At 37.9% G+C, this 13,568-nt stretch overlaps 1 protein-coding gene across 6 annotated transcripts in view; it reads left to right on the forward strand.

Moving 5' to 3' along the window:
* MACROD2 (mono-ADP ribosylhydrolase 2) overlaps window positions 1–13,568 on the forward strand; it is an 825,711-nt gene that overhangs the window by 548,853 nt on the left and 263,290 nt on the right. For all 6 annotated transcript variants that reach the window (XM_030269686.4, XM_030269685.4, XM_030269687.4 and 3 more), the window contains one exon: window positions 7,859–7,889. In XM_030269686.4, coding sequence (XP_030125546.4) covers window positions 7,859–7,889 — 31 coding nt within the window. The remainder of the gene's footprint in view (window positions 1–7,858; window positions 7,890–13,568) is intronic.

A 13,568-nucleotide genomic window follows, 5' to 3' on the forward strand; every position in this document is an offset into this window, starting at 1 on the left:
TTGGAAAGGGAAAAACCAGTGGTAATGGGATTTGGATTGCAGTTGAAGCTGAGGGTTTCTTGCTGCCTGCAATGGCTCTGAATCAAGCTGCAGATGATGACGAGATTCCTGTAGCTGCTGCTTTCCTTGCACAGGCATTCCAGCAATGCTGAGAGCAAGGCAAAGCCCCAGGAAAAATTGTAAAGTGAATCTGAGAGCAGATGTGCCCCAGCTGCAAGGGAAGTGATAATGGAAGCAGTGAATTTGGAGCAGGGCGGATGGCGGCGATCCGTGATCGGGGAGAAGTGCGCGGAAGGATGGAAAGGAAAAAACGATAGTGTGGGGGTGACAGCAGATAATAAATAGGGAGGGTAAAAACAGTGCACTGAGGGGTCTCACTATAGCCATAGAAATACCTGTAGGGATTGTGCCTGGGGACAGGAGAATGTAAGTTAAAAATATGAATAACCTCCTTGGTCTTTAAAAAGAGTCTCAAGTTGTCTTTACTGTGATTTATGTCACCAGGCCTCCTCCACAGAATTACAGTCGCATAATCCACAACTGCTGTTATTTATTCCAGATAAAGAAGGCAGTTTTGACTGTGATCTCCCTTGACATTTTCCAAGGTCTGTGCCTTTCTCATACCTTTCATCATTATGTACTTCTTCAAGGCATCTCTCTTACCTCTCTCAAAAAGAAACATGCATTGCTGTCGCTCACCCTGGACCAGAGTGACACAGGCATTACAGGTTAGGGGGAGATCAATTGCATAGCCCTGCTCCTCTTCACCTGGAGGATCTTTGATGTGTTGACAAGACTGGAATCCAAATATGGCATTAACCCACTGTATTGCAGTGGTTGGGGTGGCAGGAATGATATAAAATAGCATCTCACTCAACAAGGTATTCTCCCTTTTTCATTTTACAATCTGTGTCAATGGCAGTTGAAACTATTAGACCGGCATTAAAATTACATATTACTTTATATAAATGGAAGCTATAAATATCACAAAGAGTAAAAAACTAAAATTGCAGTGAGGTTCAGAAGCCAGTATTTCTAAAACCTTCAAAATTAAGGACATTTAGAGCAAAGCCTCAATACCCATCTCCCCTTAATTTACCTCATTATTCTTGTTTGTCAGAGTATGATCTCACTACTATGTTAATATGATTTAATAACTTTTTCTTGCAAGGTTGGCTCAGATCTAAATGAAACCACAGTAAAGGTGCAGTGGTATTTCCTTGAATATGTTGGTTTAGATGAAGCAGTAAAAACAGGCTAACCTAGGCTTAAGGATGAGGTAATTGTCACTGTCGTCAGTAAATACTTTTATTGCTGAGTATCTCCTTTCTAAGGCTTTTATATCAATATATAGTCTTGTGGTTTCTTATTCCTTTTTATTTTCATTTGAAAATATTATAAATGTAACGCTGCTATTGATCTGTAGATGTGGCACAAATTGATTTGAATGAGGGACCTGGACACCAAAATTGAGCTCACTAAGAAGTTGCTAGCAGGTAATGATGTGGATGCTGGAAATGCTGATGTGGCATTAGGTGTGTCCTCTCCTATAAACCTCGGTGGGCTTGGGCCAGGCTTGCAATGCCTGTGTCTTCTGAGCACCATGTACAGCTCAGCATTGGCATTTCTTGGGATGGAAATCTCCCTAGGCTACCTGGAGGCTGCACATCTGATCCTCACAGCTGTGCTCCTGGACATGGAACCAGTGCACAAAACTGAGGGTTATGTGTAATTCTTAATTGACTCTTTGGAGAAACAGGGGGGATTTGCTGGCCTGGGAAGTCCCTGCTTGTCTCATGAAGCTGGAGAAATATGGCTCAACATTTTTTCATTAAAAGTAATTTTAAATTGAATCAATGGAATAATATTCCTGTGGTGAGGACTCAGAAGAGAGAGAGTTCCTGAAACTTTCTGGCGAGTATATACGATTTCCTGTTCCAAGGGAAGGATCTGTTTCACCTAAATTTAGCTTGGGTATCTAGCTTCACTCTCTAGTCAACAGTTCCCCATGAGAGCCATTCATTTGACCTGCTAAAACAGGTCAAATTACCCTCTTTAGTAACTGTAGAGAAAACTTCAGGCCAGAAGTCCAGCCTGGAAGTGGGCAAGCAGAGATGGAACTGGATCCCAGCTTTCTTAGCAATACACATGTAAGATGAGGTCTGTGGATTCTATAGGATCCTTGTGAGTAGAAATATGCCAGTGGGGAAGACATGCCCAGAACCTGCTGTACAGGTGCCCTGTGGGGCTGAAGGAATGGAATCCCTTAAAACAATAGGTGTTTTTAAGTTAATGTGGTTAAACAGTATTATTAGGCTTCAGAAAATAATCCATAACCTTCATTAAAAAAAAAAAAAAAAAAAGTGATAAGGTCTGTATCTGCATTGTTCCTGTAAAGGAATTTGCATCTTCAAGCTCTTCTTCTCAAAGTAATTAGACACTGAGAGTTCAGGGACTCTAGAGGCAAACATGGAAACTGCTCTGTGCTCTGTAGCACCATGAGGCTGATGTAATATGTGGCATGTGGTTGAATGTTACTTTCTGTTCTTGAAAAAGGAAGAATGATTTTTTAATTTCTTGCTCTTCAGCATGAAGGAAACTCATAACTGTTCTCTACTGGGGCTGAAAGCACATCACAGATGTGGTTCAAAATCAGTTTGTCATTCATTTCAAGCCTGCTTTGGCACAGGATGGTATAGAAAGAAAAAAATAAATAAATCTGTTCTAAATTTGCATTTGATATTTTATTCTTTCCTTATCATCTGCATTTTTTCTGCTTTAATTGGTATTTCAACTGCAATGGCTTCTAAGCATCCTAGGCAAGTGCTGTCTTATAAACCCAATTATTTCTATTTTTTTGTTTGTTTGTTTGTTTTTTTTTACTGTTTAAAAGGTGAACTAAAAATTAGCTGAGCTGCTGAGATTTACAGGGTGGTCAGTGGCACAAGGTCCAGCTGGAACTGGTCACTTGTCATGTACCCTAGGGGCTGACTGTGGGGCCAGTGGTATTAAAATCCTTTATTAGTGACTCAGATGATGGGGAACAAAGCACCCTGGGGAGTCTTCAGACAGCAGAGAGCTGGGAGGTGTTAAAACACAAGAATTGACTTTACTCTCTGGTTGGTCAAACAGCAAAAGAGATTGCTCACAAACATTGTAGGTTCTCCATCTTTGGAGATATTCCAGCCTGGGTGATCAGATTTAAATGGCCCTGCTTTGAGCAGCCAGGTTTCAGTGTTTCTAAATACAAATGCATGATTATTTTTAAAATATATGCCAAACTGTTAACTTGTTGTTCCCCCATAAGCTTTTCACTTTAACCACAAATATTCAAATAGGTTAGAGGAAAAAACAGGCAAACTTCACCCCACAACTGAGTTTGTATGTGGAGAAATCAGATTCTTTGGCTTAATTTCAGTCCAGATCTTTATCCCGGCAGTTAATTGAGCTATTACTTTTAATTATTGAAAGATTCTGAATTTGAAAATTTAAAAAAATATTAGTGAGATATCTCAAGTAGTGAACCATCTTAATTTAATTCCATACTGCAATGCTCTACTGTCTTGTGTAGGTCATTGTAGTATCTGATTTCAATGTCTTCAAAAGACTATCTTAAATTCATGTAAATTAGAATACACAGATGCTAAAAAGAATTTGTATTTCTTAGTAGACATTCCTCAATATTTTTTCACCCCACCCATTGTTGAATGAATGTCATTTGGTTGAAATTTTTGATTACTTCAGTAAAAAAAAATAAATTGTATTCATTGTGTGAACTGAGACACATAATTTAACAATAAGAATATTGTCACACAGCAAACAGGCTTGCATGTGTCATGCTGCATTCAAAACATTGGTTATTTTTGAGGTGATAATTGCTTTTTTTGTTATTTAAAGACAACAAACATGCTACTATTGTCTGTAATGAAAACAGAGCTTAAATATTGTCATCTTCAATTATTCTTTTTTTTTTTTCCTCTTCACCTTCAGGATAGGGAATTGTGTTGGAATTCTCTCTTTGTGAATAGAGAATTTTCTTTGAATGATAGTTCTTCCAAAATCTGTTGTTTGCTAAATTATGGTTCAGAATTATGACCAAAAGAGAACTTCAGGAGAGAGGCTGGAAAACAGCATAAAATATAAATTTCTTTTTCTTCCAGATAGTAGTAGAAGGATATTTAAAAGGAAAAAAGATAGTGTTTGTAGTTGCTGGTTTATAAAATCATTTGGTTTATAAGTTTGATCTAGCAACAGCAGCAAAACTTGACTTGAGTGTTTGATGTTACTGATTTTAAATATGTGTTTAGGTACCTTGTGAATAGTTTGTGCAGCAAAAGACATACAATAGTCCCTGCAGTTTATAGTTTTATTGTGTTTTTTGAAGTTCAGTGTTTTCATAGAGCATGTTATTTTGGAAAGCATCTAAGATGCACAGGCTTTTTAGACTTTTTAGGCTGATGAACAGGAATATCAGTAATGCAAGGTGCATGAAGGAATGGCTCTCAAACAGGAGAATTACTCCTCTTTGTAAGATGATGCAGTGAAATCAGAGAAGGGTTTGTGTTTGATATTATTTTTGTCTGCTGTGTTATGTGCTGGAATAAAAGTGCTTACCTTGCATATGGCATTATAGTGGCAGAAATGTCACTGGGAGAGCAGTTCAGGATGCTGAACACTTAATTTGAAGAAATTCCTTGCTCTGTGTAAGCAATTAGGAGCTGTGGCTGCAGTAGGAGGCATCTGGTCATGGAGACTTAGTAATTGTATTCATCTAATGTACAACTATTAATACATTGCAGCTCAGTGTGAACTAGAGCCCCTTGATGTAGATAAGCCTCTAAGTATTTAAATACCCAGGTGCTTCTTACTGAAATGTTTTAGAGTCCAACTTGGCTTCCACCTGGTGACTGTTGTAAATGTTCCTCATAAAGCTGCATTACATTTCATCCTAATTAGTACTGCTGCTGTAGCCTTGGTAAAGACACATTGGATTAAAAAGAACCAGAGGCTGAGTGCCCACATTCTCTCCTACAGGAGTTAAATCCATTTCAGTCTTACAGTATTTACAGACCTGATTTAATTTGGCCTCTTTCTCTAGATGATTACAAAAGCACAGTAGTATTGGGAAGCTCCTGCCTATATTACTTATGTTTAACTTCAGAGCTGTGTGTTTTGAGTGCTATCAGGGTAGCATTTCTTATTAGTCCCCAAATAAAGCAAATATGCTATTTTGGTAGAAAAGAAATTCAAAGTTCATAAATAAATACTGGTTACCAGCAACAAATTAAGATGAGAAATGTTATTATTGTGGAAATAGGAATGAATGCTACCTACTGTGAAAAGAATTTTTTAAATTGAAATCAGATACGTAATTAAGTTGTTATTAATTAGTCACAGAAAAGGTTAGAAACCTTAACATCTTTTGTCCATAAGCCAAATATTGCAGTGTGTTGACATCCATGCTGTGAATTCCCTATTACTGCTCTGCCAGTAATTTCAACCTGGCATCTAGACTAAATTGTCTCCCTGGGAGCTAAGAGGAAACACGGTTGATATGTGATCTTGGGCATGGGTCTTTCTTGAATGAATAAAAGCACTGTCACATTTTACGAAATTACATCTGCTGGTTATGTGCTGTGATCATCTCTGAATGAGGGAGAGGGCAGAGCTCATCTGAGTTATGGCACAGACCCATATTCCAAAGGAACTTGATGGGATTTTATAGTCTTGTAACTCCATTCCAGATCTGTTTCAGCTGCATGAAAGAATCTGAAAGTGAGGTAATGATTGCGCCTACACAATAAGTTTTAAAGTGCTCAGAAACACACAGAACACACAAATTTCCAGCCAGAGCTTGCTGAGCAGCCTCAGAGCACGTTATTCTGTGACTGGAGATGAACAAATTTGACAAGTGGCTGCTATGCAGAGCTGAAAATGCAGTTCTCATCTTCTGTCTCTGAGCAAAGATGAGAAGGAAGCTTGGGTCTAGCACCCCAGTACACAGCTGTGGTGCCAGATGTTGGCAGTGTGTGCTGAGCCAGTCTTGTAGACCCCTTCAAGGTCCCTGTCATGGCTTTAAGTAGGTTCATTTAAGGGTTGGGCTTGGTGATCTCAGAGGTCTTTTAGAACCTTCAGGGCCTGGGATCTTGCTCAGAGCTGCATCAGCCTCAGAGCCACTCCAGCCCAAGGTCCCCTAGGTGGGTGGCTTTGTCACACATGTGGAGATCTAATAGTGGAGCTGTGTCCCATAGGCACCGTGTGGGGTGTTGCCCAAGGAGCCACGGGATTGATGGAGTTTTGGAGGTGCTGCAGGACTATTTCCCCTTACCTGGTTGTGGGGCCAGTAAGAGAAAGAATCACAAATACTCTGTTACTCCTTTTCTGAGGCAAATAAGTGTCTAAGTCTCATGCTGTTATTCAAAATCTGCGAAGAATAGAAAACAAAACACTTGTTTGGAGCAATTATCTCTTAACATGTGGAAGCTGCAACAGTGGTGAATTTTAAGATCTTTTCCTAAACTGAACAAAATGCTTCTCTCTGATTGTTGAAGTATCTGTTGCCACTTCAGCCTGAGCTCTATAACCATGTGGTGGTTGTTTTTTCTTTTTTCTACTCTATTCTTCATTTCTTTAAAGAGCTGATTCTTGTGATTTATTGGGTACAAACTACAAAGCTAAGTACTTTCCAGGATGTAAGTTGTAGAGGCTATGAGAAGGAATGAGACTATAATTCTCCTTCACTTTATTTTAGTTAAGTATTTTCAGAGGGGAGGCAAGGGGAGGATGTATTCTTTCCATTAGACCTCTCCTTTCTTAATCACCATTCCCTAATTAATTCCCTAGTTAAATGTAAAGCAAGCATTAGCCTTGAATAATGTTTTCCTGTGTGATTAAGTAAAGAAGAATTTATTTCTTTTGTATGATGACTCATTGCTGGGGGATCTGGAGGGAGCCTCAGGGTGGATATTTGAGACTTTGGTCCCAGGTGCTCTCATACCTTTGAGCTGTGTCTGCTGTCAGTCCAGAGGTGGGAGGCAAAGGAGATATCATGTATCAGCTGAACACGAAGAAAATTGCCTCTCTCGTGAAACGTCAACTTTGTTTTTTCCTGGTGGAAAACTGACTCTGGCTCATAGAAATGCAAATCTCAAGACAACACATACAGCTAGCAGGAATGCAAATTATTGTTCTTCCTGGCACAGTGTCTGTAATATTTCCTGTTGCATGATGTATATTTGGTGTCCAAGCTGCCCCAAAAATGTACTCTTTCTTTTCACCAGCATCTTCCAGTTCCTCCCCCTGCACCAGTTTATAAACCTTTGGCTTGTAGCAGTACAGCTGTGTTGGGTCACACCATAAACCACTTCCAAAAGAACTGAGGTTGAGAACTGAATCAAAAAAGGAGATTATAGTGAATGAGGGCATGGCAAAGAGGCATAACATAGTCTAAGCTGGCCAAGCTTATTTTACTGATGAAGAAACATTGTCTAACTCTACCCAGATGATATGACTTTGTGTTTTGCTACTGTAGTAGCTTATGGTGTTCATTTTTAGCTCGTAGCATCAAATTTTAGCTCAAAAGGCAGTTTTAAGAATGAGTCTGTGTTCAAATGTTGCTTGTAGCTCAAGATGTGAAAAAGAATGCAGTTTTATTAATGTGGCAGCAAGGAAAACATATGGAATATGTTTCATGTAATGGCATGAGAATGCTTGTGATTTGACTGCTGTATCCATGAATGCTGTAACATATTATCTCTGGGTGTTGAAAAACAGGCATTTAAAAACACTCTTGGTTTTGATAAAAAGTATGGTAAACAGAAATCCCACTGATCTTTTTTTCCTTTCATGTGTTTTACAGGCCTTTCCCTGTATTTCAACTGGAATTTATGGTAAGACACACCTTTGATGTCACTTATTCTTACTCATTTTTCCCTATTATTTGTGTTTCAAACACTATTGGTATTTCATATCAGATGTCTCATCAGTCGTTTTGTTTCACCAATATATTTATACAGTGTTAAATAACAGAGACCCAAAGCCTTTGGCTGTGGCTGGATGCTGGTGTGCTGGGAAGTGGGATATTGTTGTGCAGCCCTTAGCATAACCCTGAGAGCCTGTGAGCCCAAACCTGAAGCTGTGATTGCACTTCCACAGTAACTCTTAAACACGCTGCTGTTATTTCAACAAGGGGAAAATAAGGGTCTGGAAAAATTTTCCATCCAGAGGGAAAGAAAGATGCCATGATGTCCAAGACTGGCCAAAAGAAATAAAAAAAGCCAAGCCAGCTTGCTGGAGTAACAGGAAATTATTTTAGTTCCCTTGAGTTTTGCTTCCACCAGTTTAGTTTATTAATTTACATGCAAATTTACATGGCCTGAAGGAACTGGAAGGAAATGGTTATTGTAAGTCTCTTGCTTTGTTGTAATCATAAGGTAATCCATCACCAACAGTTAACTGGCTTTTGGCTGGCATTGTGAAACAAGTGAGCATGATAGTTGAAGGAGGAAAAAAACAAGTTCAATATCTTTTAAAAATTGAGACATTTGAGAAAACATACAAACTACAAAGGGGTGTTTTTTTCCTTAAACAATAACCTATGCTGATTTTTTTTTTTTCATTTCAATCCAATATATGACTGTAGGTTTGATTACTTATGCAATTTAAAGTTTTTAAAATAAGGATGATTGAAAGAAATATGAGGGTGCTCCATGCCTTGAACTGTTGAAGGCCAGGTAGGATGGAACTTTAAGCAACTTGATCTAGAGGGATGTGTCCCAAAGGGGACTGGAACCAGATGATCTTTAAAGGTATCTTCCAACCCAAACTATTCGATGATTTTATGCTAAACAGCAATAAATTAAAGAAAAAAAGTCATTATCATGTAATGATGTAGTATGACATAAGTTATAACATATAGTAATTGTTAGATAAGATAATTTGAGCTTTGACTAATTAGATAATTCATATCCAGGAGGGGAGAAATATTTAGGCTTTTTCCCCCTATTTTAAGGACCTTTTATTAAATTTTTTTTTTATGATTGTAAATCTGAAATAGGCCTTAGAAGGTAAAATCTAGTTCAGTTTGGGTGCTCTATTCTCTTCTACTTGAATTGCATTTCCATTGTTGCAGAACATGCAGATGCCATTTCCATGAGCACTAGAATTGGCTGAATAAAAATCTGGTTTCAGATAAAGCTTTGCTTCATTTCTCAGTTTTGGTCCCCCTTTTGAACTTGGAGGCAAGCTTTGCATTTTAGTCCTTGATTCATTGGCTTAAATCTTGATCTTTTACATAGATACATTTTTGTTTCATATACTTATTTTTGTTTACATTTGTTTTTGTTTGATACATTTATTTTAGAAAATCAAGCAAGATATGTTGTAAGTATATGGAAATTACCAGTAAGTGGGAGGTACAAAGAATAACAGTTGACTTTATTTTAGAATTGGCCTAGTTAATAGAAAAGTCTCAGCAGGTGAGAAATATGGTTCCCTAAAGCAAGCAGAGAAAGTTGGAAAGGGTCTCTGATAGGAATCATGAGTTTATGTGAAATTTTCAATGCTTTTCTTGAAGGTAGCTGTGGCATTGCTGAAACATTATACACTGCAGCAGATGCTTTTTCTGTAATTGTTTGCTGTTTTCCCTGTTGGAAATAGATTAAGATGCGTTTATGCTAAAACGCTCTGGTTTTCTGAGGCTGCTTTTTGTTTTTTTTTTTTTTTTCGGGAGAGAATACAACCTCTACTTGATTGTACTGTTTACATTTTAAAAATTATTTTTTATTCCTCAATTAAAGAAGACTTTCAGATGCACTGCCTGAGAGTAGTAATTAAACAGGCAGCCCTGCATCTGGCTTCAGGTGTCAGTATTTTCAGGAATGTTTGATAGCAGTTGCATTGCTAAAATTACACTCTGGGTGGTGATGTGTTTGCAATGTAAAATACACACAAGCCCCACAAAAGTATGCTTTAATCTTTTTGGGTTTGTTGGGGTTTTCCCCTTTATCCACACATATTCCTTTAGATAAAGGCAGTGTCTAGATGAAAAAGGGGATCAGCCTCATTCCTGGTGGCCAAGCTGATTAGAGGATCTGTGCTGTGCACATAACACTGGATTGTCCCAATTAAGCAGTATACAAGGAACACATTTGCTATTTCATCTTAGATCCATACAAACAAATTCTTTCCCTTGAGAAACTCCTGTCTGAGGATGAAATTTCTTCCAAAAATTAAAATACAGAAATTTGCTAGAGGTTGGCTGAGTATATCCAGTTTGAGGATCTGGACTAAGTTCTGCTCCAGACTCCTGTGGATGTGTAGTTTGCTCACCTGCACTCTTGTCATTAGGACAGAGTGTTCACACTTCTATGGGGAGCAGTCCATTCTTGTTTTCATCACTGCAGAGCATTCTTTTACTCCCATAAAAAGGAAGCTGGAAAGAAACAAGCAAGCAAGACTTTTTCTGAGGTCTTGGCAAAGGGCAGATTGCTTTCCGTGGAAAGAGTGTTGGATAGGGGAAAAGTCTGCCCTCCTTCCCAAACACTTTCCTGATGCTCCATCTCCACCCATCACACTGTGGATGTTTCAGCTTGAACAAGTTACAGTTTTAAGAAGGCAATTTGGGTGCTGCACCATGCCAGCAGTCAAAACTTTGATTTTCATGTGCTCCTGTTTAAAGAGTGCTGGCAACAAATCCACTCATAAAGGATCTTTGGTTTAGAAGTTTGATTCAAATGGGGGATTCCATCTTTGAAAAATGACATAGGAAACAACCAATGCTAAATATTTGTAAGGACTAAAAGACAAGTGAGACTCTGCCCACAGGCACTCTGGGAAAAAAAATTTCCTACAAGATCCCAAATCCCTAATATATTTTCCTAAGAGATCCCTGTCACCTTTAATAGGCTTAAGAACTGCTAATCAGTCTAAGAAAGCAAAGGTTGTGAAGGTTTATATCTCCATGAATCCCTGGGTTACTGTCTTCTACTGCAATAAAAGCTTTCGTTTATACCAAGAACATGAAGTTTCCCAAATAAAACTGTTTTGGGAGGAGGACTGAGGATTTACATCCCTCCCATGGCATTACGGAGGTATTGGAGTATCAAGCTCCACGCATCCTTAGCAGCTGTTTAGTAACATACAAACATAAGCCAAAGCAGTTAGATTTTTAGGGATTTCTTACTTTTTTTTTCCCCCCTCTTTTCCCTTTTTAAAGCAATTTTACTATCTGTTTGGAAACAAGTTATAAAAAGGGATTAAAAAATCTATAGACATACAGATGAAATATATAGTTCAGAAGGTACACAGTGCTATTTTAGGCTGCAGTGTGTTGGATTTTCATGTTATATTAGTGGATCACTATTTACATGTCCAGTTTCCCCTTAATTACTGTCTTATTATGTCTGAGGTACCTCCAGAAGAGGGGATTGGGGTGTGCCACTTTCTTTAGTAGATTTTCTGGAAGAGCACCTCATTAAGAAGCTCTCCACAAATTGTGGTGTTTGCAGCCTGCAAAGTGAACAAGGGTGTTGGATATGGTGCTACAAACCTTCCAAGCCACAAAATTAAAACAAGGCTCTGCAAGTGGATGTAAGGAGACAGGATTTTTCATGTTTGTCACAAATATTTTGAGAGATAATTGTGGGATAGGCTACATATGGAAGGAATTGAAGATGTTATGGTCTATGCATACCTATATGTTACCTCCTTACTGTTACTTTACAGTAATACAGGGTTGGCTTTGCTCTGAGATACGTATGTTGGCAACAAAAACTAGTATTTAAATATTATTTTAAACTTAAGGGAGAGGGGGAAAAAAGAAGAAATAAAGTGGAGGGAGAAAGATTAAACTCTGAGTTCCAATTGGTGTGTATTTCTGTCTCTGCATCACTGTAGCTGTATGATTTACCTTAGCTTGATTTCATGAAAATTATTTCCTCTATCCATTCTGAGAAGAAATATAAAGGCAGCTCTTAATTTTCTTATGAACTTATACTTGCATTAATTTTAAAAACAGAGAGAGAAAAAGACCTAATGCCACAAAAGTGCAGAATGTCTATGTGATTTAGGTGGTGAAAATGCACAGTTTCACCACATTTTAAACATTGTTATTACATTGGAGTAAATCTTGTTCCTGTAGAATCAGACTACTGAAGCTTACTTGTAGCTTTTGGCCTGGTCATGGCAAAATATTGCACTTTTTTTTTTTTTTGCTATGTTGCTAAAGGGAAGTCTGAAAAGAAAAAAAGTAGAGTAAAATGGCTGTGTGTATAGGAAACAAAAGCATATAATCTGTTCTTAAGGGAGGATGCAGGGAGGGAGCACAGATCCTCTGGTCTGCTTTAGATTTGGGGAAGAAGTCCTTTGGTCTTGTGCCAGCTTGTGGCACCACTGTCTTGAACCCCAGTCCATCCTGCTAAGAGTCCAAAGAGTGATTCCTCCTGGGAGCATATCCATCAGCTCTTCTCCCCATGAGCTGATCCAAGGTAGGTTGTAACAAGGGATTAACCAATAGGTGTTCTACTGAGGCTTGTAAAAGCCCTTGTAAAATCTGAGTCAGAAGACTAAACCAAATGTTTTCAAAGGCAGAATAAATTCCTGACGCAGGGTTAAAGGTTGAAGCCATCTATTTCCATCTTTCTCATCTGTTTTTTTCCTCATTTTTTCTGTTGGCATTTCATTTCTGGAATAGATGTTTTTTTAATGAGCAATTCTAGTAAGAGTTGCACTGTCATCTTTCCCAGGAAGGAGTTAGCTGTAAATTTTTCAGAGCCACTATACACCAATGTGTAATAAGTAGCTATGAAGTGGTTTTGTATTTATCTCCAGTCTGGTGCTTTGAGTTCCTGTCACCATTAAAAAGGCTTGTGTGATCATCAGAATTTGGATATTGTGATGTCAGTTGAGGTTATCCAGGAAAATGGATATTATCATATAGATTCTTTCTGATAAAAAATCCCAGTCCGGTAGGTCACATAAGAAAGGTTCCTATTAAGAAGAGTTTTGTAACTAAGCTGATTTTTAAACTTGATCAGCAGCTCCTCATCCCTCAGCTTAGGCCACATCAACTTTTTTGACACTGTGTTGTTTTAAAAGACCTTTTTTGTAACTCATTGAGAGTTAAGTGCATTTTTTTATTTGCTCATTAATTGGCATAATGTAATATGTTTGCAAAAATGAAGATGTATGAGAACTCATTCTTTGACACTTCTTTTGGGTCTGATCACCAGTTAAATAGATTATTATTAAAAGTAATGGTAACAGCTATCAAATTACTATTATAATATTCAAGTAATCCTAGAATTCTAATTACTAGTTGTATAAAAATTTGTTGCATGCATTATTTAACAGTGTTCTTATTTCCGATAGTGTGGTGTCCATGATACTAATTGGTGTCTCCCCATAATTTAAATACTAAAAAAATTATTATAAGGCATTGTAAATTGATGAGCTCTCAACAGTCTAAAATTAACATTCATGTGATGTATTTATCAAGGAGAAGCTCTAACTTGATTCCAGATGAGAGACTTAATAAGCTCTCTTTTTCAGTGGAAATTAGCTTTTTATGG

Source organism: Taeniopygia guttata, chromosome 3, assembly GCF_048771995.1.
Source record: "Taeniopygia guttata chromosome 3, bTaeGut7.mat, whole genome shotgun sequence".
Classification (NCBI taxonomy): domain Eukaryota; kingdom Metazoa; phylum Chordata; class Aves; order Passeriformes; family Estrildidae; genus Taeniopygia; species Taeniopygia guttata.